General features: G+C 45.0%; 10 protein-coding genes across 10 annotated transcripts; 5 read left to right on the top strand and 5 right to left on the bottom strand.

Annotated features, from left to right (window-relative positions):
* Positions 1-172: 172 nt before the first annotated feature.
* Positions 173-1245, bottom strand: GGS22DRAFT_185248 (taurine catabolism dioxygenase; the record flags this gene model as incomplete). Its single annotated transcript, XM_047964301.1, has 2 exons — positions 173-1039; positions 1102-1245. The coding sequence occupies 2 exons, from the start codon at positions 1243-1245 to the stop codon at positions 173-175; spliced, it is 1011 nt and encodes a 336-aa protein (XP_047821701.1).
* Positions 1246-2018: 773 nt separating this feature from the next.
* On the top strand, positions 2019-4708 carry GGS22DRAFT_197778 (heterokaryon incompatibility protein-domain-containing protein). The gene is made up of 2 exons (XM_047966035.1): positions 2019-2736; positions 2793-4708. The coding sequence occupies exons 1-2, from the start codon at positions 2699-2701 to the stop codon at positions 4555-4557; spliced, it is 1803 nt and encodes a 600-aa protein (XP_047821700.1). The 5' UTR covers positions 2019-2698; the 3' UTR covers positions 4558-4708.
* Positions 4709-5932: 1224 nt separating this feature from the next.
* Positions 5933-6693, top strand: GGS22DRAFT_185245 (uncharacterized protein; the record flags this gene model as incomplete). Its single annotated transcript, XM_047964300.1, has 2 exons — positions 5933-6140; positions 6269-6693. 2 exons carry the CDS (start codon positions 5933-5935, stop codon positions 6691-6693), a joined length of 633 nt encoding a protein of 210 aa, XP_047821699.1.
* Positions 6694-7534: 841 nt separating this feature from the next.
* On the top strand, positions 7535-8141 carry GGS22DRAFT_185244 (uncharacterized protein; the record flags this gene model as incomplete). The annotated part of the gene is made up of 2 exons (XM_047964299.1): positions 7535-7604; positions 7747-8141. The coding sequence occupies 2 exons, from the start codon at positions 7535-7537 to the stop codon at positions 8139-8141; spliced, it is 465 nt and encodes a 154-aa protein (XP_047821698.1).
* A 1115-nt stretch (positions 8142-9256) lies between these two features.
* Positions 9257-10114, top strand: GGS22DRAFT_185243 (uncharacterized protein; the record flags this gene model as incomplete). The annotated part of the gene is made up of 2 exons (XM_047964298.1): positions 9257-9638; positions 9693-10114. The coding sequence occupies 2 exons, from the start codon at positions 9257-9259 to the stop codon at positions 10112-10114; spliced, it is 804 nt and encodes a 267-aa protein (XP_047821697.1).
* Positions 10115-11078: 964 nt separating this feature from the next.
* On the bottom strand, positions 11079-16621 carry GGS22DRAFT_197773 (uncharacterized protein; the record flags this gene model as incomplete). Its single annotated transcript, XM_047966034.1, has 9 exons — positions 11079-11837; positions 11930-12012; positions 12083-13275; positions 13342-13461; positions 13532-13707; positions 13790-13935; positions 13993-15001; positions 15100-15791; positions 15901-16621. The coding sequence occupies 9 exons, from the start codon at positions 16619-16621 to the stop codon at positions 11079-11081; spliced, it is 4899 nt and encodes a 1632-aa protein (XP_047821696.1).
* An 818-nt stretch (positions 16622-17439) lies between these two features.
* On the top strand, positions 17440-18410 carry GGS22DRAFT_197771 (uncharacterized protein; the record flags this gene model as incomplete). Its single annotated transcript, XM_047966033.1, has 1 exon — positions 17440-18410. Exon 1 carries the CDS (start codon positions 17535-17537, stop codon positions 18408-18410), a length of 876 nt encoding a protein of 291 aa, XP_047821695.1. The 5' UTR covers positions 17440-17534.
* Positions 18411-18463: 53 nt separating this feature from the next.
* On the bottom strand, positions 18464-19837 carry GGS22DRAFT_197768 (alcohol dehydrogenase). Its single transcript, XM_047966032.1, has one exon. It carries the CDS (start codon positions 19612-19614, stop codon positions 18589-18591), a length of 1026 nt encoding a protein of 341 aa, XP_047821694.1. The 5' UTR covers positions 19615-19837; the 3' UTR covers positions 18464-18588.
* Positions 19838-21085: 1248 nt separating this feature from the next.
* On the bottom strand, positions 21086-21768 carry GGS22DRAFT_185239 (uncharacterized protein; the record flags this gene model as incomplete). Its single annotated transcript, XM_047964297.1, has 2 exons — positions 21086-21486; positions 21576-21768. The coding sequence occupies 2 exons, from the start codon at positions 21766-21768 to the stop codon at positions 21086-21088; spliced, it is 594 nt and encodes a 197-aa protein (XP_047821693.1).
* Positions 21769-23586: 1818 nt separating this feature from the next.
* GGS22DRAFT_197765 (uncharacterized protein) lies at positions 23587-24687 on the bottom strand (the record flags this gene model as incomplete). The annotated part of the gene is made up of 3 exons (XM_047966031.1): positions 23587-24031; positions 24086-24366; positions 24424-24687. The coding sequence occupies 3 exons, from the start codon at positions 24685-24687 to the stop codon at positions 23587-23589; spliced, it is 990 nt and encodes a 329-aa protein (XP_047821692.1).
* Positions 24688-27037: the final 2350 nt, after the last annotated feature.

Raw genomic sequence — 27037 nt, 5'->3', positions numbered from 1 at the left:
GTTACACCGCAGTACGGATGACGATATCAACGGAGCAATATTCAAGTTCACCGATTCACCGATACTCAAAATCTCAAAATACATCATTTATTAGCATTATAACGATGGCATATTATCATTTCACGTATAAAGATACTCCTAGACTTGTATTCAACCATCTTAGCAGCCGCTCTCACACTCCCACCGCGCCGGCATGCTTAGCCTTCGCCTGAGCATTAAACCCAGTCCAAATGGTATCCTTCTGATTACACCCCCAGGCCGTCGGACTATCATCATGAACCGTCGTCCGCCTTAAATCCCGCCTATACTTCCCCTCGAACGCGCCGCCTCCCGCGCGGTGTAACACGCACCGATTATCCCAAATAATCATATCACCAACATTATGCCATTCCACTGTAGTCGTGTTTTTCTTCTGAGTGGCGAACTCGTTCAACCTCTTCACCAAGTCCCATGACCCCGGGATCTCATTCCCGTCCGCATCTTCAATATGATGCAAATGCGCACCTATAAACAGGTTCATCCGCCCGCTCGGCTCGTGCTTCTGCAATAGCCGATGCCGCTGCATCGACCCCGCCCTCGGATCCACGTCTGCGAAAAATTGAGGCGACCCTAGTTTCCGCGAATGCGCCATCGAGTGCGCGCCCACGTAATCATTCGCCAGAAGCTCCTCTTTCAGATCCGAAGGCAGCTCGTCGAACGCCGTGCGCGAGTCTGCGAAGTCCGTGTTTCCCCCGTTGCCAGGCGGAGGCAACTCGCACGCGCGTAGAAGCGAGAAGGAGGCCCGTCGCGGGTTGAACGACGAGTCTGCGTGGAATAACCCATTGCCCCGGTTCGAGTGCGCGCGCGCGCTGTCTGGTGGGAGGATCGTGTCGGTTTCTCCGTCGATGTTGCCGGCGTCGAAGAGCTCGAAGAGGGCGTAGCGTGGTAGACGGCCTCCGCCTAGGTATCGTCGGATGTTGTCTAGCTCGCCGAAGCGGGAGGAGAATTCAACGTGTGCGGTGTCGTCTAGGCCCGTGTTGCGGAAGACGCAGAAGCCGTACTATTGCGGTGGTTTTCTGTCAGTACTTGTTCTTATCGTACGCTTAGACGGGGTCTAGTTACCTTGGCCATGGCCGCGAGGATCTCATTGAATTGGTCTTCTGATAGATCTTGGAAGTTGACTCCGCTGACCTCTGCCCCGAAGGTTGGGTGCAACTCCTTGACCTGAATGGTCTTGAAGGGAGATTCTTCAATCACTCCTGGCATGCTGTTACTTTTCTTCTAGTATTATCGCTTCTACGTTTCTAAAGGCCAAGCCCGAGTTTACGGACACACAAGAACCTATGGAGTCCGTAACGGCCGTACTTATACCGGGATGAGGTAGCCAATCTCTGACATCTAGTCGAATCATACACCTGCCGAAGGTATGTCATAATCCCGAGCAAGGAATCCGTGCGGGGTACAGACTGGCGGCAGAATCACGGAGTCCCATGATCAACGGCGTTAAATCCGACAACCCAGCTACTCCTAGTTCTATCTATGTGAAGGATTTCAGTGGCAGATCATTCTTGGAGAGATACAGCTTGAGTTGAGTTCAGAAGCTGGGTGTTCTTACGTTCCATTGGCTTGGACCCGATCGTAGGACTACGTCCTTGGCGCAGTTCTGATTTCCCGAAGCGGATGCTATGGAGGCTACCATAGGTCCAGATATAAGTCAATAACTTCTTCTTGTCTCTAGCTGTAAGTGAATGAGCTAGGAAAAGTAATCTATGTGATAATATTACAATATAGGACCATGAGTCTGGCTACTTCCCGACTGACCGGTTACGTAACGCGGAGAATGGTAGGTTAAAATACAGTGCGACACAGTACAATTAATACATGAAATATCCGCTCCTTACGTAACGCCTCTAGAGATACCTATTACGTAAGCGATTGGATTACGAATTTGTAAATTGGCAGTTTCAAGTTCCAATGTTTCAAGGTTCAAAAACTTAAGAAATGCAACCATATCTACTAGGTACCAATCTATTAACTGATTATGGCAGGTCTTAGGTTACCCGCTTCTATGATTACGTACGCCAATTCGATCTACTTGTCTGCAAATAAGATTCTATCCATGGATCAAAGTAACACCACTACAAAACACCGTACGACTGGGTCACCGGCTCTAGCGTATAAATATACCTAGGTATTTACATACGTGCGGGTGAGACGAGAAATTTTCAACTGCAGTTCAATGTTTAATCTACCTAGCATTAAGGTATCGTCTCTGGGGGGTTCCATATTTCATATTCCCCTCATTGTCATATCTCAAAAGCATTGAAGATGATATTATTTCCTTGAACATGTCGGTAGAAATTCTTCGTCGCGAAGACGTGATTGAAATTATCAAAAATGATCAATCCGCGAAATCGTATGTTTGGAAGAGGTTCTTCGATGTCTTTGGCACGACGGGCTGCCTTCTAGACTGTGAAGGAAGAAAAGATACTAAAAGACAGTTTCGCAAAACGCCCAAGACCAAGGCTGATGAGGTTGCAGGCCAATGGTTCAGTATAGGTGAAATTGCAGAATCTGCTACACGTGGATGCGAATCATGCAAGGTTCTGCGGCGAATTATTACGAATTTATTCCCGACGGATAATAGTGATTTTTCTGGACTATATGAGTACTCCATCTCGAAAGTTTTTGAGGTCAAACGGCGAGCCCAAGATAGGGGATGTTTGGAGGAGACTATCCAGCTGTTCCAACTTCCGAGTATGTCGCAAAATCTCACCAAAATAGTGGGTTAACTAATATTTACTAAGTTCTAGCGTAAAGCTACAATTTATTACTCAATCAAATATTCTCTTCGGTAGAGACACTTCGTTTACGCGACTACACCGATGGATAGATGAATGTACCAGCACTCATCAGAGCTGTTCGATGCATACCTCCTCGGCTGATAGAGGAAGTATCGTCCGTCCTACCCGCCTACTCGATCTAGACCCCATTCAGCAAGGCAGTGAATCCGGCATTAGACTAATAGAGACGAGGCCAGACCGTATGTATCAGTATGCCTGCCTTAGTCATCGCTGGGATGAGACTATCCAGTGTCACCAAGCAACGAAGCATAACCTACCTAGGCTGCTTAACTTCTTCCCTATAAAACAGCTCCCTCAAAACTTCCGAGATGCAATATCTATTGCACGTGAACTCGATATACGGTATCTATGGATAGATTCACTTTGCATTATACAAGAAGGTGATGGCGGGGTGGATTTGATTCAAGAATTGGGGAAGATGGGCTTGATATACTGGAATGCCTGGCTCACCATCGCTGCAATATCATCGCCTAATTCGTCAGATGGCTGTTTCATCAAGGATAAATGGCCAGATTTATGTTTTTCAGTCTCCAACACCCTCAACGAATCCTATTTCATCGGAGCCCGCGTTCTTGACAAGGAAGGGAAGCCTCAAACGGCTCTTGATATCGAACAAAAGTACCCACTGGCAACTCGCGGCTGGGCATTTCAAGAGTATTGGTTATCTCCACGCCTCCTCCAATGCAACTACGGAGAATTCACATTCAGGTGTCTTGAGTCTTCGCACTGCGAATGCAACTCGAGTATGGCGCCACATCCGGAACAACCGATCAACTGGCTTGGGAAGCAGGAGAGGTTATCTTGGGACCTGCAAGAGATCAGAAAACACGACGCTTGGTCGAGTATTGTTTGTACATATAGGAGCCTAAATCTAACATATCCCAATGACGTACTGCCTGCCATTGCAGGATATGCGCAAATATTGGCACCTCGTCTTAAATTCAACTATGCCGCGGGTCTATGGGAGGAGAGAGTAGCGACTGAATTGCTGTGGTTTATCGATTGTCCCTCAAATCAACTCAAGCCACGGCCAAGAGACTCGACAGCCCCATCATGGTCTTGGGCGTCGGTGGCTATGGGGCAGGACACTCGCTGCGCTTACAACGACGCTCAAAGGATCACAAAGACACTCCTCATCGATGGTGCTATTCAAGAGATTCATTGCGAGCCAGAGTCATCGGACAATCCATTCGACAAGCTGAAATACGGATACTTAAAGTTCAATACGACATTATATATGTGGTACATTCGTTGGTTATGTCTGGAGGCCAAGCGTAGTGGTGGATATAAGAACCCTTTTAATCGTTTTGCGTGGGATTTTCATTTCAAGAAACCGACCAACATAAAGATCTGCGCTGCGGATTTGGAAGCTCTCGAAATCGAAGATACATTCTGCCAGGTGTATTTCGATGCGCGGGTGGGAAAAGAAGAGCTAAAGAATTACGATATCGTTGGTCAATGCACATCACCTGGGAGGAACCGTTGCCAATTCGCTCAGATCCATTTACTGCACGCGTTACATGATAGGTATCAAGAAAAGACTATAAACATATTCTTGATGCTAAAGCGGATTCCACCAATCCACGGGAAACCCAACTGTTACCAACGTGTCGGCTTATTGAAGACGGTTCATATGAGCGCCAACTCGCCGCCCTGGGAAGAGATGATTAGCGGTACGATCACACCCTGTCAAGAGGAGTTCTGGCTGTTTTGAATCAGGAAGCATTCCCTTTATCCTCGTAAACGTACGTGATAATGAATATTTTCATTTAACTGTTTACTAATCACTTGGTCCGAACATCACGTTCATGCTTACGTAATATTTCTACATAGATTAGACGTCGTATAAGTTATATAAAGTACCCCTTTACCTAGGTATACTCAGCTACATAGAATTTTAAATAGATTGCCTTAGTAGGTGTCTATTTTACAATTATTTGTGCTGTTTAACTCATTTATCGGGTAGAGGGTAGCTAGGTCAGATGTAATATACTTACTTAGATATGGTACAAACTCCTATAAATAATAGATCTTAGGTGGCATGCCGTTTGAATATATTGTATTCATACCGACCTGTGGATTGATAGATTGCATTCTTGCAGTAGTATTATAAGAGTATGTTGCTATAAAAACTTATGGATTCTTTTTCAATCACCCAGTAGCCTGAAAACTACCACAAGCAGCATGGAAACAGGAGCCATGCATGATAATACACAAAACCAGCGGACAACCCGTTCTATTTATACGGCCACCCATCCTGGAGGTATGTTCGCTAGATATCCTTTTACTAGCACAATAAATATATAAACTTTCAGCCATACATGTGAAGTTAGTTTTGAAGACTGTAGATATCATCAAAGTTGAACTACCACGTTAAATTTGATGAAAGTAAAAGTTTTGCATCAATTCTGACGCGTTTGATGGCCTAGAGGGCCTCGAGATACTCGGATGACGCAGGGGGGAATACCTGCTAGCTGAATGAGCGTTCGGGCATAAACCTAATGATGAATTCGAAGTTGAGCTTTCTGCAGCTGGAGCTGTATTAAATTTAAATACCTGATCGTCTGTTGCTATGGTTTTAGTCTACTGGGGGAACTGTCTTGTCTTCTTGGTACCTACCTATCCACAGTAATATTGTCTCCTTTTGGCAGCAAGTGACATCCTCGTTGCCTAGCACTTGCAATGTCCCGATATCGAATCCGACAATTTCACCGGACTCGAATGGTACTTGGGTAGGTGACGAGCGGCAGAATTTCTGCATTATCCAACCCACCGCCCTCACGTTCTACATTGTCCACTTCTAAGTTTCTACAATATCTCTGTGGAAGATTCACTTAACAATTATTACAACAACAACACTGAAAAGTACCAGAACAAAACTCAAGATTATTGCTACCCATTATTCACCCAAACAATCGCTTGATTTACCGCGCAATATTCACCGTTTACCTTTGAAACAATCACCCACGCTACTGCTTGCAATTTGGTACGTTATTCCCCCCGGCTTATGCCTCAATAATCGATGATAGATCTTCGTTGATCGCGCTAACACGACACTATACCTAGACCTTGATTCAATCGACTTCATCATGTCTTCCCTAAACAACACTGATGATGGAACCAACCCTCTAATCAATCTCATGTGTGAGACTGTCGGCATCGTTCCTCCTGGGGCAGACGCATACACTAGCCGACCGGGCACCCCTCTCACGGCCGAGCAAACCCAGTGGGTTCTCTTACTTATCCAAGAGCATAAGCAGCAAGGCCGGCACCCCTTCGGAGGTCGTGCCACTCAAGGTACGCAAGTTTTATTGAACCCCAAAAATAATGCCGACTACTATCGATTTTAACTCTTATCCTCTAATCTGCGAGCTTTATATGTTATAAAACTACCTAGGTAGCCACAATGCTAATACATTCTATAGAAGCTGGAAGTAGTACCAGCCAGGACGCCGCCGCGCCCGCGGCTGAGACTCCCTCAGTCGAGAACCCCCCAGTCGACGAGAACCCCCCCGTCGATCAACAGCCGGCCCAGCCCGCCAACCATGGCTTGACGTGCAGCCAATGCACCAAGGTGTTTAAGTCAAATAGGACTTACCAACAGCACCTAGGTGATGTGCATGTTGGCACAAGGTGCTTCTGGGATAACTGTGGGTTCACGACTAGCACCGAAGCACAACTCAAGCGCCACATGAAGTCGCACAATGACCGTGCTGCGCAGGGAGTTACCGATGGACACATGATCTGTCATTGGAAAAACTGCGGCAAGAAGTGCACTACCATGGGGACAGTCCAACGCCACATCTGCCGCCATGCCATCAAGGCAAAGAAGGCTGCTGGTAACCATTAAGGAGGTAGATTCGATGGCCTAGATGGGTTTGGTTTTGTGTTGGACGCGTTATTAAGGGAAAGGGAACACTCATGTTAATATGGACTTGACGCGAGAAGTGTACTAGGCCTAGAGATCACGAAGGTCTTTGGCCCTTAATACTGAATTAGTGACGGCTTGGCCGTTTGGCTACGCATTATCCCTTTTGTCTTTAACAATAATTATCAGAAGGACGCCTGTGATTACGTAAGCACGAATAATTCCGCAAAGCCCCTTTTCACACGGGATGGCGGTATTATTGACTACATTATCACGTAAAAGCACTAAAAAACGACATAAAAGTAGAACTACCTCTAAGATATACCATAAGGTACAATAAAGGCAAGATGAATTGATTCAGCTATTTTCATAATTTTACCTAGCATGTTGTAACGTTAAGATGCAGCATAGTTGAATTTCGATATAATAATTACCATTATCAATCGTTGGGTCATTGTGTACTGAGTATCGAGTTCTATTAATCTGGTTCCTAGTTATTGTAGTAGGTAAGTCGTTACCTACCGAGCTACCTCATCTTGTTCTGCTAAGCTAAATCTTGTCCCAGTCCGCTGTAGATACTGAGATACCATGCTATAAATGAAATCAGTAGCTCTCTCGAAGGGGTATATATAATCGACGACCTTAAATTTCCCCGTGCCTTTCTTTTACATCTTTTTTTTTCACGCCAACAATCACCTTCCTTCGTCTCGCCTGCGTCTTGACACCACGTATGTATTATTCAAATAGTTTCCCTGCTTGATACTTGTGAAGTACTTATTGTGAACTTCCTTGTGCTAATAAATCGTACAGAGCAACTTTCACCATGTCTGCTCCGTCGATCCAGAGCCCGGACAGGGTACCAACGCCTCTTCCCATTATTGACAACGACCATTGTAAGTAACTCTTCTCGAAGTTGAAAAGTAATAGTTCATCCTAGGAAAGATATTTGCAGTCTAACTTTCATCCCTTACCTTTCTATTCGTTTATAATTTTCTTCGTCGTATTATTCAGCGATCACACTAACAAGCACCGTAGCTAGCGACGAGGACTACGTTCCAACCAAGCCGCGTCGAACCACCACTCGTGCACAGACACGCCGTCAACAATCCCAGCCAGACCCCAGTGAATTCACGTGCGCGCAGTGCGGCAAGGTGTATCGCCGTCGTTATATCCTTGAGCGTCACGAAGCTGAGGAGCACATTGGGACGACTTGTTTTTGGGGGAATTGTTCTCAAACCTTTGAGACTGAGCAAGAATTGAATAATCACCTCATCGCACACAACAACGCTTCTTCTCGGGGCCGTAAGAAGTCATTAACCTGTAACTGGCCCGGTTGTGGTAGTCGCTATGCCTTCGCGGAAACCGTGGCGCGTCATATCAGACAACATAACTCGAATGTGCTCAGACTACGCAGCCGCGTGAGCCATTAAGTATTATAGGAATCTGTCATGGGATGGGATGTTTGCTAGTGATGGAAAGAAAGAAGGGGCTCTATTAGCTTACAAATACAAACTGTCATAGGTTTGGTATTTACCAGACCTGCCATCGTAAATGTACCTACCATTGATTGATCGGAGCCGCAGAAGCTCTGATAACATGTATTTTCGTGGAAGTCCAATGATCATGTCTTAAGGAAGTGATTATTCTACTATATAAACTACCCTCACCTCCTTGTGCATTCACACCGCCGGAGTTTATTCTAATATATTATTTTACTCAATCCCCGGCGGATAAACGACCACGATCGCTTACATGATCGAAATAAAATAATCACGAACAATTTCCCATATTTATGGAATAGAATGTTCTACGCGTGACGCGTTATATACCTGCTGGGGCCCCCCACCGAAAATTGCCACCAGCTGGCGTCTTTTCATTTCTTCAAAATAGAAATTTTCTGTCACAACCAATCCAGCTATGATCCATCCATTGGACTAGAGTAGTTTTAAAGTTTATTAGGCTTCATTTTAATAACCGAGGCTTCGTTGAAAGGTGATTGTGGAAAATCTGACCTCCTTATAGAGGGATGGTAGTATCGCCAACTTTGTTGTCGTGTAAAAATATACCTAATATGGCTATTACCAGCTGATTACCCCAGCTTGGCAGGTGGGCACGGAGTTTAATGCAGCTGTCACCCTGCATCGTTCTTTCCTTACCATCAGTATTTAGGCAGTGACTGCTGCTATTACCGGTGACAATTTTGTTGTACAATATTTCTGGTGTTAGATTAGAATGGTAGGTGACGACTGGCATGAACCCAAGAAGATATAAATTCTAGGTACTAGCCTACTAGGAATTCAAATTAAAACCTGCAAGGTGATTTCACATTAATACCAACTTTCTCTTTTTATAATATCACCAACTCTCGTTCTTCATCTTTTGTTTTGTAACAAGCACGGTTGTTCGGCAGTAATCCGTTGATTTCTAACTCACTTGTACGCGCGTTATTTGCATCAGGTATGTATTATAAACATCTTTCATACCTATTCTACCCATCTATAGTATCGCGTTATTAATTGTGATGCTGTTTTAGACGTATATCACAATGTCTTCGACAACTTCCACCTCTTCGTCCTATGGCGGATACTCGCCATCCACGTCGAGTTCCTATTCCCCTTCACTTTCTGGATCATCCGAATCATTAATTTCCAATTGGGACGTCTCTTCTGAGTCCCAATCCGACTCACCGTCCGATGCATCTTTCGGATATTCCCCTTCTGTTATATCCTCCCACTCGGCCTCCGGATCTTCTGAATCATATAGTTCAAGTTCAAGTTCTAGTTCCGGTTCCGGCCATTCCACCCCTCAGGCCGAGTATAATACCCGTGCTCGCATGTCTGCGGCACCGCTCACCGAAGAGCAGGTCGGAGGGAACCAAGGATTAATCCCTAACCACGAACAACAGCAAGGTGGTCTTAACAATGTTGGTACGTAAATGTCCACAAAGATAAACCATAACTTTCAATAGCTAATCATCGCAGCTGCACCTGCACAAGAAACTCACGCCGTCCAATCTGTCTCAGCAGACCACAATGACAATGATGCAGAGGACGCTCCAGAGGCTCCAGAAGCTCCGGAGCATAATGTGCCACAAAACAACGCGGTTCTTCAGTGTGCACAGTGTCACAAAATCTTTAAAAACAGGGCCACCTATCGACAACACCTTGCCGATGTGCACATCGGAACTAGATGCTACTGGCCGGGGTGTGCCCAAGTATTCGCAAACGAACGGGAACTTAATGCCCACCTTCGGGATCATAACGATACCGCCTGCGGATGTGATCCGGTGTGCAAGATAACTTGCCACTTCCCCAGTTGTGGTAAAGTTTGCACCATGGCAGAGAGTGTCGGTCGTCACCTTCGCCGACATAACATTGAAGCTCGCAATGCTTCCCACTTGTAAGGATACCTGAGAAAGGAACCTGGGGGTTAATGGGTGACCTGTATGGTTTGGGCAGTAAACTGTAAGTTTCTGGTTTATTCAAGTTACATGTACTTGTTATCCAGCATAATCATCTAACACTTTACTAGGCATCACTGTTTACTATAATATCCTCCGCAGGACAGTAGGGCGGGCCAGCCAAGTTCACTTTCTTGGCTTGCGAATCTCCTTCGTCTGGACCTACATTGCTCGATACCAAAGGCGGTGATAGGTTACCCATCATGTTGCTCAGGATAATGGGAAATTGGGAGAAGGATTTTGTTTTTTTCGCTGGAGATACCACAGGCTCCCGAGCTTAGGCCGGCCTGGATTTTCTTTACGCTGCAGCAATGACAGCATTGTCATTTTCTCACTGATTGTTCACGGTATAATAATTTATAAACGTCGGATATACCGTTTAAGAGCTGTGTTGGGCGAATTATGTGATCGTGTAGCCATGTGAAGGTATCTTATGTGCCCAGTCTTGGTAATATTTTTCGTTTCAGAGGCTCCAGGGCTGTTTTAGAACATGTAAGTCCACTAAAGTTTAGGGGATTATAATGGGTCTTCAGCGTTAGACTTATCCCCACACTCACTGTAAATCTACTAGTGGGGTACCTTATTTTTAACCAATTAAATTTGTTCAAAGCTTCCCGTCCCTAAAGGCGCTGTATTTATAGGTGTTTTTAGTGATACATAGCGCTATGATTAAGTCTACTTTGTAAGAAGCCCTGGAGTTTCTCAGCAGATAACATGTGCTAAGATATAGCGAATCAGTCACTAAAGCTCCCTTTAATCATAGTGCGCTTTGCACCTATCAATTGAATCGTGATCGGCTAGTGCAACTGATTGAATTGAAGTTATTTACAACTTTAACTGGTCAACAACATTGCGAACAGCTCCAGACATATCTTGAAATACCTCGGTGTACAGGTACCTAATGCCATTACTTATCAGCCAAAGCAACCACTTTCCGAGCCCCGTTGCTGTACAGTTCATGAGCCCCCTGGTTCGGCGACCACTCAACACGGCACGTATGGTCCTCATTCAACCACCGCACCGTGATGCTGAATATCAATGGTTTTTTCTCGGCAAACATGTTGGAATTTACCTCGAGATATATATCCGTGATCTCAGGTATACCCTTCATGAGCATCTTGGTTACCTGCCGGATCGCATCCGCATCAGCATGAACCCCCTTTCTGATATCCTCTAGAGTGCTGACCAGCGCATCTGCCTGCGCCTTTATCGTATCAAAGTCCTGCTTCTTGTTTTCGTATTCTTTCTTGAATGGCATGAGCTCGATCTCGGCCTCAAGCTCAGCAATGGCTTCCCGTGCCGCTTCTTGCTCAGGCCTAAGCCGCTCCGTTTCGGTCTCGAGGGCGTTCCTAGCAAGTATAAGTTCTTTTTCGAGCCTCTTGCTTTGTCGCAAGAGCTCATCATACAGAGAAATCTGTCGGTCCAGCTTGGCTCTTTCGTCGCGAGTCATCTCTTCGATATAAGCTGCGGGTCCTTTTTCGATCAGCTTTTGCACCGCCATCCCAAATCTACCTATATCGTATAGGGTATTCTGGATATCACGCTCGATTTTCTTGAATTCATTCGATTCAAGGGTCTTTTTTGTGGCATTGTACAACTGCTTTTCGAAAGCCTTGCGTGCGTTTGCTTGCTCTAAACCCAGGGTGGCTTCACTCAACTTCCACGTCTGCGAGCAATGTTAAATTTTGTACGAAATGTCATGTGCCTGCTTGCCCTTGAAAGGCTACTTCTGAGCAAGCAAGGAGATTCTAGACTTACCCAGTACGGTGTTTGCAAGATCCCACAGCTTTTTAAATTCCGTTCGCAGGTACATTTCCAGTTATATCTTTCGTTCACGAACTCTTTTCGTTGGGGTTTCTGCGTTAGAATCTGCATTCGAAGCTATTGAAGGGGAAAGGGCAGTATACTTACCGGTCCAGAAGTCCTGGTGAGGGCTTGCGGCAATCACCTTTCGTAAACCGTCTCCCCAGGCCCGATCCTTTTCTTGCTGAAGCCTGTCCCTCTTTAACTCATAGTGCTTCTGCCGGGATCTCTGCTCCTCTATCTTCTGATTATACTCCTGCCTCATCTCACGCTTCTTCTTCTCTAGCTGGACCTTAGCTTGGTCTAGTTTCTTCTTCTGTTCCGCAATTTCGGCTTCCTTTCTCTCCTTGTTTGACTTGGCCGCCTTGTACTTCGCGCCCAGCTCGTCAATTCGATCATGTAGTCTTCGTAGGACGTCGTTTTGTGCCTTGATCTTCTGGCGCTTCCTCAGCACTTCATTATTTGACTTGGATTTTAGCTTCTCGAGTTCTAATCTCATTGTGATGAGTTCGTTATTGAGATGATAGAGACGTCTTGAAATTTGAGCCTCCGCTTCGTTGATCGCATTATTTGCTTGGTCCTCGAGGGCGGTAATGACATTGATAATGCCCTCGCCAATAGACTGAATGATCCTCGCTTCAAGATGGCCTATGAAGTGAATCTCCGTGTTTTCCAAAGACTTCGAACGACCAACTGTAATGATACCTTTTACAGAGAATATGAGAGCCTCGGTCAATTTGATTCGAATATCGAACTCGAGGAGTCTTTGTTCAAGGTAAACATTGATATAGACCTGCAGCTCAATACCATAGAAACGGATGATTCCGTCGATAAGGATCTTATGTGTTCTTTTCGTGGCCTCGATATGTAATGTCGCACGCTTCTTGCCATCGTACTCCTTCAACGAAGTGATCTCGAGACCCCCAATCCTGAAGGCGTCTAATCCTCCCTTGATAACTAAGCCATCATCTGTAAATGACCCGTTGAATTCACCTTGCTTATCAAGGAAAATGAATCTACCTCTGATCTGTACGCCGCGAGGATAATACTCGCACATGAATTTCGCTCCAGAGGAGAGGTATAGCTTAAGGTCGTTGAAAGAAATGATGTCCTTCGTCTGGGTTGCCTTTTGTGCGAAATATTCGTCTTGGCTAAGTTTGCTGGCAATTGAAAAAATATCGGACATATCTAGCTTAGGCATTTCGATGCGCAAGACAGTAGCTGCTTTGGTGACGTCGATGCCCATATCCATACAAAACTTATAGTCGCCTATATTGACTTGACCTTTGAGGGCGAAGCGACTATTTATATGTAATTTTTATTAGTTTCTACTACTAGGTAGACTGATAAGGTTTCGCGCGACTCACGTTGGACCGAGTTGAAGTACTGTCGCATAGTTGAATCCAGCTTCGATACCGAGATTGGAGATTATGAGCGCCTTATTTAGGTTGAAAGGATTGATCCACTGGGAATTCGGATCCATCACCCTACCACGAAAGTTATTCAGTCAGAAAATAGGTATGAAGCATAGAAGGTACCTGGGGTATATGGGCTCACAGCAATCCACCAGCTTCTCGCACAGTCCCAAAGAGTATACCATTGACATGGATAGGGTCTGAATTTTCCATTATAAGAGTGAGAGTTGCCTTGAGCTGTAGGCACATCCCGTATGAGGCATGGGCACCAATAGAAGCGGAAAACCCGGAAAAGTAAGCGTAGGGGGACAAGTTAACCTGTAGTAGATGTACTGTTGTATTAGCTTCCCTCAATAGTCACGGAGCTCAGTAAAAATCATTCAGGCTTTTGTTGACTCACTCTGAAAGATGACGGCAGCTTGATCTTTGCTGTGACCTCTCCATCGGTGTCAGCGCTTAAGGATAATTGTAGGCCATCTATCTTCCTCCCATTGTTCAAATGTTCTAGTTGTTCGAATCTGGGAATAGTAGCACAAATCTGAAAACCTGAACCGTCCTAGATTAGCAGTTACTTATGCACAGGAATTTGGATCCTCATCTTACCCTTCTTGACCTCATAGCCGTATTCCTCAATCTCCGCCAGAGCATCCCAGTCTGCGTGCTCTCCATCATTAGCTTCGTCGTCCGTATCCATTTGACCCATCAGGGTCTTGTTTTCGGCCATGCTCGTCCCATTACTCATACCTCTGTCTCGAGAAGAGACAATGACCGTGACATTCTCTAGCTGAAGATTTAGAAAGCTCTGTTCCTTAATAGAAGGCATAGCATCCCGGAGTCTTGAGTTGTTAGCCGAGCCGAAAACGAGCCAATCCCGTCCTTTACTGTTTTTGTACTTTGTCGTGTAGAAGCCAGCTCTAAAGGTAATGTTGTGGTAGTTCATGATACCACGTATCGAGAATCTACTTCTGGTTTCGCTGCTGGAATCCCCCACTTGCGGACTGTGGTGTTCTTTTCCTTCCCTAAGAACATCGTTCTTCTTCCCTTTACTTCCTTTGAACGCCAGGAAGACCATCAACCCTGCATTTTCAATGAAGAAATTCGTTCCTGGAATCTGGACATTTCTTACATCGCCCGTGACCGTGACACCTTCAGTGGCAAAGGCTAAGCTAGCCGCGTAACAAGTAGTGTCACCAACCGTGACCTCACCCAAAAGCTCCAGCGACTTGCGATTGTGCGTTATATCGGAGTACTTAGTACAAGAGATCCGGATACTCATGTTCTTGAAAGTGATATTGCCATCGGCATCACCATCATATTGTGAGTGATTCAACGTCCTTTGACCTGTGACTTTTGTATAGAGGTTCTTGATATCGCCAAGTGCCAGGTTTCCTAGGCTGGCTTGAATGTAGTAATCCTCTAGTCTCATTGGAACATCATTTTGGCTCTCGATCGCGATCCAGGTCCACGTCAAAGCGTGTTTCCAACCCTTTGAGAAACTCCCGCAGACCTCGAAGTGGCTATCGCCGATTCTGATTGTACCGACAACATCTAAGTTGATTGATGAGCTAAAGTGGCTTTCGTCGATTAATGCCATCATGGTTGCCTCCTCCATCTGTGAATAGGTATTATGTCTCGATCAGTCGATAGATCTCTTCTCGTAATCATGCCTAGTAGGTATATATAAGGGAAAGATCATTTCGTGAAACTTACGTCAAAGTTCTTGAAACCAAAGATATCCTTCCACCCTGAGACATCAATAAGCAGAGACCAGGTCCGGCTTGGCTTGACTCGTCTCTCAGTCTTAGCTTTGGTCATCTCTCTGATAATACGATAACCCAGCTCGAGTGGTGCTTGGGCCTCTGGTATACCCATCAGCGCTACCACGCCGAGGAATCCAAAGCCGAATTCCCATGAGTCCTCGTTCTTCTCTGCTGTTAACTCAATGCCGAGTGTCTTGAAATCAAGAACATTCCAAGGCTTGAATGTCATATCCTTGAAATACCCCTGGAGAACAATCTTCTCTATCTTCGGGGGTTTAGACCAGTTTCTTTCCTCGGAGAGTAATGCACTGAAGTGAATCGTATGTGGTTTGTCAGACGTTCCGAAAAGGATTTCGATGGCGTCTCCGACCCAATCCAAACAGCCTTGTAATGGGATGTCGAGCTCCAGTCGAAGTCCAGGCTGCTGAAACGAACTTTGGATCACTTTTTCGGAGTAGGTCAATCTTAGGTTGGCGATAGGGAGGTTCTTGAAGTCTTCGCTGTCGATGAAAGGTAACAATGCTTCGAGAGGCTTCCCTCCGAGGGCTAGGCTTTGAGCATCTATGGAAATTACTTCCAGAGAGGACTCCAGCGCATTGTCCCTAGTAGATATTCTCTTCTTCGAGGCTTCGTCCTCTATTCCTATACATAGCGTTAGCCTCAGTACGAATGCTTCCACAAAAAGAAAAGAATATGGTAGATGCTCCACTAGAGATACGGGAATAATAGTACACATGGTAGGAGAGCTGACCTTTGTATTTGTACAGCTTAGCTGTGAGGCCTTTAACACCCCAAAAGTCGAATATATCCCCCGAGACTGTATAGTGGTCCAAAACGTCCATTTTCATACCAGACTTCAACATAACATCTTCGAGGTCACTTCGTGAGGGCTTTGGACCTATCGATACCCGAGGGAAAACGACGTCATAATCTCTACCCTCCTCAAAGAGATCAAAATTCTCGAAACCAGGAGGTGCGATGTAAGGTTCAGGGAAAAGAAGTATCGGGGTCCAAATTTCGTCAGCTTCCGGCTCTTTTGAGAGGAGCTTTGCTTCTTGTCCCTCGGGAACCTGTACTGGCAGCACACGAAAGTCGCCGAAGTGACTGCCGTCTCCTGGTTCCTCGCTCACAACTAGACTGACGTTGCGGACAATAGCACCACCAATTACGACAGCCTGCTGATCATATAGGAAGGAGGAAAGATCTTTCACATTACCAATACCTCCGTATGGCAAGTCACGGAGTAAGTTACGTGTTTCAGGGTGGTGACGAGCTACATTATCAGTGGTTTTCGGGTTGACTTCAATGGTGTTGCGGAACTTGACATTTGATTTCAACAGAATAGTATCGATAGAGTCGCCGAGGGAAGGAAGGTTCATATATTCAAACTCTTTAATCATCTTCGCGCTAGGAACATACATTCCAGCTTCAACATCTGGAGAACACTCCTGAATGATTGTTTTATGTGGCATGTTTGGAGAGAAGGTAGGTATACCGAAGCAAGAATGAATCTAGACTCTAGACAAAGGCGAAAAATAACTTAGAATCGCCTCAACGTACTATATGGCGAAAGTTGTAAGAATCTTTACTTTTCATTCTACTCAAAGGGACTTTCCAACTATAGTGCCATGAGACTCGATACTCGTCACCCAGTCAGAAAGAATATTTTCGCCCAGGTTAGGTTCAACCGAGATGCCCCATCTGCGAGAATGAAGCTACCTCATATTGCGGAATGGGATCTACTAAGCGTGGGGGGTACTTACCTAGTAGGCTATCCAAGGGGCGTTTGGTATAGTGATGATATTGAGAAAAGACGGAAAGGGGGAGAGACCAAGTCATAAATTGCACATATCAGTACAATCTATTGGAATCTTGCAGCTAATCAAATGGGACATGATTTATGTTCGTGGCTCTGATGGCTCAAAACGATAAATGATCTAGGCCAAAGGTAAGCTGAAATCATATCTACTCGGCGCTATTTCAAGGCCAGCTCTACGTTCTTGCATCACTAGTATCACATCTTAATGGTAAAAGAAGCTCGATCCACAGCCCAGCGGAGATGGGAGTAAGTGAAGTTTCAATACAATTCGTTCAATACCGGATAGGATACCCAACGTATAGGTTCTTGCAATATTAGTGCCCAAGGCTGTCCTTAGTGGGTCTAAGGCAGCTGATGAGTTTTATAGAAAAAAAGGCAGCATTAACCGCACCAATCTAATTGTCTCTATCACGAAACATCGACTAGCCTAACCTGCCCACAAATTGCTTACAAAAGTATTATTTCACAGCACATAGGTAAATTTTGTTTCTTCGACTTTATTCGGCTATGCGACATATCCTGGACGAACGACGTTGTTGAGGCATAAGTCATCTTTAGACTCCAAAATGGCAATGGCACTTGATCCAGAGGCGCCCCCAGACGCATGGCTTAGCGATCTAGCATACCATTTAAGCTGGGAACTATGGATGTTGGATCACCATGACGCGTCGACAACGGAGTTATCGCAAATCTTCGGAAGTGATGGAGTTCCCGACGTGCCACCGCAACAGATTGCACAAGAAGCTAAGAAGAAGCTTTCCGTGCTGAGAATGGAAATGCAGAAAAATGGAGGCAAAATCGATGAAAGCGATCCCGATTTTAAAAAGGCCGAAGCCGAATGCAAAAAAGAAGAAGATAAAAAAGAGTTTAAAGACACGAATACATGGTGGAACCAGTTCTTCAGGCAAAAAAGAAATGACACGGTTGCTGTGGCATTATGCAACGAGGAAATATTGATTGCCGCCAACGTCAAGGCAGGCAATCATAGATACATAAAGAAAGGCGGTAGAGGAAAGCATCGTGTCGGGCCGTATGGGTTTCATGATGGGCGTTTCATCAATACGATACAAAGTGCATGCAAAGCCTTCAAACAGATAGGCAATAGGAAGATCTATTTGCTCACACCAACGGAGGAGCCGCCGGACATGTACGAAAATATGAAGCGACACGCGGAAATGCAAATCTACCGGTATCGGCACGAATTCCCAGAATCTATTAAAGCTATTGGAGTATCTAAGTTGGCTTGCCGAAAGTGCAGGATGGTCATGGACAATAACGGTATCAGATACGTTGACAGGGCATTCGACTTCCTTGCACACCCCATTCCGCCAGAAGAAGTGGAAATCACACTCAGAGACGCCAGAATCACCAATTGGTTGGACCCGTTTGATCCGGAATTTGGGGATGTAGTAGCAGAGCAGCTAGGTCACAGGTCGAGATAAAGGTTCGAAGGGACTTTTACGAGTAGATAAACCGAATGTTAGATATTTTAGAACCCCATTCTGTTATCAACCATTGCGATCTTCCTAGGTAGGTACCTACTAGGTACTCATACAGCACCTGTGACTCCACCACATAGGTATAGGAGATCACATTTCTTTCCTCGCCTAACATAGGTATTTATGCATAGCGAACCCTAACACACGTAGACATCTTAACCACTACCTTTCCCCTCGTATGCCCCGTGATAAGCTTATGAAACGCTTCCGTAGCTTGATCAAACTCAAAGATACTGTCGATGATGATCTTATCTGGAGGGAGACTTAAGACCTCTTCTAAGAAAGAATACTTGAACTCGAGATTAATACATGTATATGAGGGACCAAGGCCTGCCCTTCCACCGAACGCTCGTAACAGCATCTGGGGGTTCCAAAGGTATGTGTTTCTGCCTCCCGACGACGTCAGGTCCGTTTTATCGCCAACGACTGTTACGTATCTCTTAGCGAGTCCTAGACACTCTTTCCCTCCAACGAAATCGATGATGACATCAGGTCCAAACGCCTTGACTTGCTCAGGAACACTCGTTGTCGTGTAGTCGATGGTGTCGTCTGCGCCCATGCTACGGACGAAGTCGGTATTTCGACTAGAGCATGAAGCAACCACTGTCCAACCACGCTGCTTGGCAATGTGAATCGCATACATTCCGCAGCTGGAGCTACCGCCGAGGACAACAACCTTCCCATTATTAACATAAGATTCGATTTCCTCGATGGTCGTTCGAGCTGTAAGCCAGACGAGTGGGAGAGCGGCAGCTTGTTCCCAAGTCCAATCTATCGGTTTATCCACTACCACAGACTTCCTAGTATCGACTATGATCTTCTCCTGTAGAGTTCCTCCTGGTACGAAAGGGATGATGCCAAATACCTCATCGCCTGCCCTAAACCCGGAGTCGACACCTGCTTCTTCCACCACCCCTGAAAAGTCCTCGCCGACCCCTTTCTGGGAGGAACTGGCAAAGCTCGGAAGGCGTGATAGTAGAGGGTATGACATCAACTGGACGTCGACTGGATTTATGGACGCGGCCTTGGTTCGGACACGAATCTCCGTTGATTTAACTGGCCCTATATCATATGGTATTGTCGATAATTGAAGTGCTTTGGGAAATCCACCATGGGTGCAAGTCCAAGCCATCATGTCTCCACTCATCTTGACGTTATGTTCTAGGAAGCTAGCGTAGTCGAAGAGAGATGTTGGGTCTGAACCTCGGGGATAGCATCGCTTTCAGAGATGTACGAGTAGATCCAATGCGTCCATTAAGTTGTAGTCATTCGAATGGTGAATTTATTCTAGAATAAAGATAAATTCGAGAGGAGAACTCGTAGATTGATTACGCATTTCGCGTGGTAATCCTGGAGATGCCGGCTTATTCGAAATCAGTTTATGACATGGGTCTTATATTAAACGAAAGAGGAAATCGGTGATGTGAAACTCGCCATATTAGTAATGTCCAAATACGTCGTACCCGCAGACCAATCAACGCCTCCCCCTGGCAGCGTGGTTTCGGTACTCGGCCGCCAAGCCGAGGTTCGCTCGATAAAATGGCAGGCATCGGTACTTCAAGTAGATCTACCAGGGGTAAGATCGAGCCCCTTTGAATGAGGTTAAAAAGACTACAAACCGTCAGTTCACCTATCATAAAGTCCCATCCGAAAAAACTAACTGTTAACCTTCTCATCCTTGATTTAGGCTTCAGCATCACCGAACACGTAGACTTTGATTACTACGAGGGAAATTATAGGCTGCAAAGATAGAGGTACTAAAGAGGATGACATCAAGCCTTCTGATAGGAGCCTCATCCTACCGATATGACCACGTTTCGGGTCTTCGCCACCCCCTGACAATTTTCCTTTCTATATATCTGTTGATTCTTTTATTTTCTCGTGTTCAATCTATCGTCGAGATTTTTTTAAACTTGCCTCGTTTCATATTTTATTAGGTAAGATCTAATGAGAGTACCAATTACCACCAACGCAGTGCGTCCCCCCTTTTTATCAGCCCCACATTTCGTCGAAGCCACATTCTGCTCATTCCAGACAGCGCAGACGTCCAGCAACTTGATAGTTGAGATAAAAGACCAAATAATCATTAAAACTGCAATATCTATAATCGTGACCGAGTTCAATTAAGTGATGTTGTATACCCCTTATTCTCAAATGGAGAACCGCTTACGTGTGGTTCAACGCCAGATTAATCGCGCTCCTTATGATCGCAAACTTTCCTCTAATATTCTACACTGCTGCTCAGGTTAGTCGTGTCATGGACGCTGAATTGCGATTGTTTATTCAATTTATAGCATTAGATAGTTAAGTGTGATGTACGAAGGTTCGGACACAAAATTTGGTCCATCAGCAACGTCCTTTACCCAGTGCGTGATTAGATAAGCAGTCATTTCATACCGTATTGTGCCTACTGATGTATCCGCTAAATTCTAGTGGATAATCGTTATAGCCCAAGCCTGTTTAAGAAGCCTAGCCACTAAAGAAAAAAAGCCACACAGTGCGAAAGTGATGGATCAATTTAGACTCTTACGGAGAGCAACTGCTAATTGAGAAGACAACACAATTATCTGGGATTGAAGCAATGCCCTATCATTCTTCACTATTCCTCCCTTCATTCTCTAATCCTTCTTTGCTCTTTTTTCTTTGATAATGTGGCGACGAATATGTCGCATGAGTGACTCCTTCACCGCAAACGAGGATCCGCACTTAGGCCACTCGCAACTTTCTCCGTTCCCTCCCTGATGAATATGAAGGTGACGGCTGAGTTCCATCTCTGTGCTGGCAATAAAAGTGCACGAAGGCCAGTAACACTTAGTTCCGATGTGTTTCTCGCGCCCATGTTGCAGGTGCGTGGACTTTGATTTGAAATCCTTGCCGCAAATGTTGCAAGAAAGGGATTCTGAACCTTCTGCCATTTGATTAAGGGACTCATCCTCGGGGTCACTGCTTGCGCCCTCTTCTGCTGAGCTGCTTTGGTTTCCATCCTCTTCATCAATTGATTTGCCGCCGTTACTATCTGCTTCAAATTATGTTAGCGTCACGGCTTATAATCGCCGATGTAAAATAAATGACCACCTAGATTGCCCTGAGAATTATGTAGGAACTCACCCATGATGCGCCCTACAGCGGCTCGTTGATTGATAACTATTTCAATCAATTCGATCTGTTGAATCGACAAGGGCTCTGGCGACTCCCCCGTGTATTCATCGGGTCTAGACGGGTCTATCCCCTCCATCTCGGAAATGCGGGCGATTAAGGATCTGACGCGAGTGCGTCTAACGGATTGTGAGTCTGATGCCATAGTTTTTCAATTGACAGCTATGATCTCTTGTGAGCATGATAATATTATGATTTACGTCTCAGACTATTCTAAAGTCAGGATACCTACTAGTGGATAGGCGTTGAGGATAGATTAGTGCTTGTAGTGAATGTCTTTAAAAGTAGAAGAAAGTACCTATGGAAAACTTAGAATATAATCGTTGCTCGTACTTTATAAAGGTTGTGGTGGGAAAAAATAATATTAAGAGATGGGAACTCGATATCGAAAGTTATTATAATTTCGGAGACCTTAGATTCGGTCACTGCTTAGGAGTAAGTACCCAGGTACCTATGAGCTTTACACTGGCTTGCGCAGCTAATAGACAACCAGACAGTGGCTCCATTGTAGGCTTCGAGCAGGTCAGCAGGTAAATGTGTTCTATGCTAACAGTTGTTGAAGTTTCGAGTCAATTTACACTGCCCCTTCAAATAAAATTCTGCCCATATTATAACGAAATATTAATCAATGCCTACTAGGTACTAATGTTAGAAATTTGAAGATTTACTCATGAGGAATCATTCGAGACCAAATGTATTACCTAGTAGGTACCTAGCACTCTACCAGGCACGTAGGTAGGTAGGTAATGAATAGTAAATGCCTTACTTCCCTTACTACTTTATATGAGGTATGTAGGTACCTATTTGCTAACAAACGAACGTATACTATTGAGAAAAAAAGTTTTCTCGCAAATAGAAGACTCATATCATTAATTTAACAAGCCTAAGCAAGCCAGTTATTTAATATTACGAGCAATAGGGCATGTTTCAGTTAATCTTGTTTATAAATGGTACGCGTTTTCTAGCTTACTACGGCGTGTTAGGGCAGTTAAGGAGTTACCAACTTACCACTATAATGAGGACGTCCTAGGGAAAAAGTTAAGTCTTGTTTACATGGGATATTATTAAGTATTAAATTGATTATATGAATTATCTAATCATAGATAAAATAAAGCGCATTCTACTTTACTGTCGTAGTGAATCCACTACAGTGAGAAACGCGAAAAAAAGGGGGATCAGACGAAGTTAAACTGGTATCTAATTGGCTGAGCTTCCATAAATGTGGGTCATATGAATGACAGGAGGTTAAAAGAAACTACTTACTTGTATCGGGATAGGATTGGAAAATGAATCTTTGTTTTATTACCTAGGTAGGTATACTACTAGGTATATATCTTTAAACGCCCATTCATATGAAGGTTCGGGCCTACATAAAGTTTGAAGCGGGTGCTAATAGTCGAAAGCCGTGTGAACTTGGATATCTTACCGTGTGGCGTTTTTCTCCAGTGGTTAAGCCCTTAAGATAGGCTTTACTTATAGTGGCTATCCCCTAAAATCTAGCGGGCGGATCACTATGAAGTTTCGGCTTTGGTCGAAGCTTAATACAGTATAAATCATAGTATGCACTGTATAAGAGACCTAACTAATAGTAAGGTCCGAATCAAGTCATTCAAATCGACGAGGTCCTGGTTGAGTGGGTTGGCGATATGTCCCTCGTTTAAGTGGATTATGGTAAATACCTAGTAGGTACCTAGATACCTAGGTAGGTACCAATCGGCTCTCGTGGAGTTGGTATAATTTAGTGGATTGAATGCTTAGAAAGCTTATTTGCCCCTATCCCCAACCTCCCCGCCTTCTAGGGGGCGGCTTACTCATATCGGCTCCACCATATTATCGTAGGAATATTTCTCCGTCACAAGCCAACCATCACAATTTAATGGACCACGACGGGTTTATACACAGATGACTAAGCATTAGTCATATTTCATAGGTGCAGATCGAATCTAGGTACATACTGGGTACCCTATATCTTATCTACTAGAAGCACCAATCCATAACTGATAAATAATAACCCTGGTACCGTTGAAGGAGCGTTATTCTTCTTATCCTCGCTTCCGGAGCTATTGGCTCCAGCAGTATTTGTAGGCTTCGCGTCGGCGCTCGCAACAGTGATCGGGCGCTCGACTCCGTTGTATGTCCATGTATATACTGCCCCACTAACTGGAGTTGTGATGCTTCCAGCTATGTTGGATGTGGTTGCTGTCCCATTTTGCGGGAAGTCGTTGGGTTCATAAAACGTACCAGAGGAGTTACCGCCTGGTGGTGTATATCCAAGCTTACTATAGCAAGGAAAAGCATCCATATCTGTAGCACAAGTTGCCCAATCTTTATCATTTGCGATTAAGGAGTCGTAAATTTCATTTATGCCGAGGAGAGACGGGTCAGTGTTAGGACAAACCGCCCAGAAGCTTCGATATGTTAGTGTATTGACTACGATCATCCACTATTGAGGAGATACTTACGCTGAGAGCATTGCACTTTCAGAGCAACAGGTACAAGCTCGTGCGAATATCTGAATCTCGTCATTTGAAGTCAATTGGCCGACGATATCCTCGCCGTTGGCACCACAAGTTTCTATTTCATTAGACGTTCGATACAAGGACGTTAGAAGTTTGCCCAAGTTGCAAGAGCATGAACCCGGTGCATTATCTGGCGGAGGATAAAACGGGATTTGGTCCAAATGAGGATTTAGACAGTTTGTTGCTATGTCGCCCGCCGTTTGCTGATATTCACAACTGTAAACCTTGAAGCTCAGTTAGCATGGACCCACAATTTCAGGGGCTACCAAGAAGGAATTCACCTGATTCCAACAATGCTGACCAGCACAATCCAACTGTTTCTGGGTCTGTACACAAGAACAAACATTGATACAGTCTATATTTTGACCTGCGCAAGTAACATTTACGCAACTAGACCACTCTACCGCAGCGTTCTCGTAACATTCCGCCACGCCCGATGGATCCACGCAGGACTCAGAGTCGAAGTATCCAACAGTTGTAGCCGATACTATCTTTATAGAGAATACGGTAACTATGGATGTTGTAATCTGGGGGAGCTTGACCATTGTGTCGATTTCGGTCCTCAGTATACGATACTGAGGTTATTATGCTTAATACGGCATTACGAAGAAAATGACCCATCAACTATCTCAATGCCCAGTTAGCCCGAGATATATATATACCCATTCCCATCCCCTTAGTCTCCTGCCCTTTTTAAAACAGTCATTCATCTGGTCCACTGCGGCTGAATTAAACGAAGGCTTGGTCCTAGTTGCCAAGTCTTATAGGCCATGTTAGTGTACCTGTTGAAAGCTCGCCAAGCGTTTAGTCTAAGAAAATTGCCCTTCCACTCGCCCGCCATGTCGATCTTTTCACTTTCATAGATCAGGAAATAAACGTTGATTTACTCCCGACTCCTTTTATAATCCAGCTTTTATAGATGTGCAGCCGTTTTTGGGGGTAGAAGGTCCTAGAATTCGTCTCGGATCGAGTCTAGCGGTAGACATAGACTAACATATAGAGCGGAGAGGAGCCACTCGATTCGGCCGAGTCATCAAAATTAATACAGGAAGCATTTTAATATCATGATAGAAAAATACATGAGGCTCTTCCAGTGGGGCTGAATACCTTCCTCGCCCCGTACCAGTCGATATTCGTCTTCATTTATATTATGAGGATGCTTGGAATCTGTGAGACCAATGTAAAGGGGGAAGATAGGTCCTTATGTTACTCAAGATGTTGTCCGTCTGGTTATCAGACAACTTTTGTAAGACTGCACTCTTTCCAGTATCAATTCCCGAGTGAATAGCTGCTCGGTGGCACTCACAAGCATATTCAACCACACCTCGCAAACATCTTGAGCCTCTATGTCGTAACATTGAGATTTCCCATGCCTATTACATCCTTAACGAATTCTAAAATATGAGCTCTTTCAAATTACCAGGGTTTATTTGAAATCAACCTGGACTGGGGATAAGATTTTAATTCGGTGGCGTGCTTGGTAAACATGAATATGACGGCTGACATGTGAGTGATCCACATCTTCAAATCCCGAGCACAAGTCGGTTAGCCTATTAAGACCTTTTAATTTATTCCACTCTTTTTCTTTGCCTAGTAAATTTATAGTCACGAACGATTATATGCCCAGCTGGCTTGTCGTACCATTAATTCGCGATCGGCATCACGACATCCACCGAGGGCGGATCCGGCGTTGTGCGGATCTTTTGCCTGCCGCATTCAAAACACTCGCTAGTCAGCCCTGCCTGCGATGGTTGCATTGTGGCGATAACGTCAACTTGTGAGAGGTTACACGCGAAGCGGCAAAAGAGCATCCGGTCTAGGCGACCACCATGCGGCTCCTAGATGTAACCACTAAGTTACATACGTCACCTAGGTATTTCCGAGATCCGTTCCCTCGGGCTCCCCAGACCGGTATGGGAAGGGAAGGACGCAATGAAGAATAGGTATCAATTAATATTTCAGATTTCATATTGGTCACCTTGTACAAGACCTTCATCATACGGCATCATCTACGCGTTTTCGAGTGTCTTGAAGAAGAACTTCCGACATGCTCAAGGGTCCAGTTCATACCTAGGTAAGTAGTCGAAACAGTGGTATGATGAATTTAGTAAGCCGTATCCTCTTTTGGTATCAGATAATACCCCCACACCCTAATCCTGGAGTCAGCCACATGGAAGATATACAGAGAGTAAAAGGAAAGATGGCACGTGGGAATGAGGTATAGTCTATGAGCCTCAAGGCAGACGTTTTCTCCTAAGCGCATAGGCGCGACATCATGGAAACACGCGCCTCCTAAGCCAATGAGTATAAGGTTGAAACAGTAGCCCGGGGAAATTATAGTGACTCGGATGTTGCATCTAACGCAAGCTGTCCTCACCTAAGATACGATGTTACTATGTTTAGTGGATATTCGATGCGGTGCAACGGAAGATGCACGTAGTCGATCGGCTTATATATATGTACGCCATCTAGCCTTCCCATAATGTGACGCACCTACATTGAAAAGGGGCTGAGATTTGGTAGGGTCGCATCGCCAGCCCTAAGGAAGATGCAGTAGTATTATATGTCGGTCGGGCCGGCTGAAAAGGGATTAGCGATCACGGCCTCTCGCATCCCTAGTCTCCATTCGTAAAGGCGCCATGCGACCCAGTTCCCGCGGCTCATCAGTACCAGCCGGTGGCAGCGGGACTTGCTGCAAATGATATCAATCCGCGAGCCCGATCGCGAACCCGGTCCGCTAGCGCGGCAAGGGGGCGGCCCGCATTAATCATTCCGAATGGGGACCTCATTCCTCGGCACTCGCTTTCATTATACGGAAATGGCGATGGCACAGATTGACGCGACTTGATTAACTCAAGATCCTATCTAATCACTTCAACCCCCAAAATGCTGATA

Source organism: Annulohypoxylon maeteangense (assembly GCF_022496945.1).
Source record: "Annulohypoxylon maeteangense strain CBS 123835 unplaced genomic scaffold GGS22scaffold_3, whole genome shotgun sequence".
Taxonomy (NCBI): domain Eukaryota; kingdom Fungi; phylum Ascomycota; class Sordariomycetes; order Xylariales; family Hypoxylaceae; genus Annulohypoxylon; species Annulohypoxylon maeteangense.
The sequence above is the reverse complement of the archived record's forward strand: the minus strand, read 5'-3'. Positions and strand labels throughout refer to the sequence as shown.

Bases quoted from the DNA above. Each gene is read 5' to 3' on its own strand.
- GGS22DRAFT_197778 (XM_047966035.1), top strand. From the start codon at position 2,699: ATGTTTGGAGGAGACTATCCAGCTGTTCCAACTTCCGA. The intron at 2,737-2,792 runs GTATGTCGCAAA...ACTAAGTTCTAG, and splicing joins CCAGCTGTTCCAACTTCCGA to CGTAAAGCTACAATTTATTA.
- GGS22DRAFT_197768 (XM_047966032.1), bottom strand. From the start codon at position 19,614: ATGAGTGGAGACATGATGGCTTGGACTTGCACCCATGGTGGATTTCCC.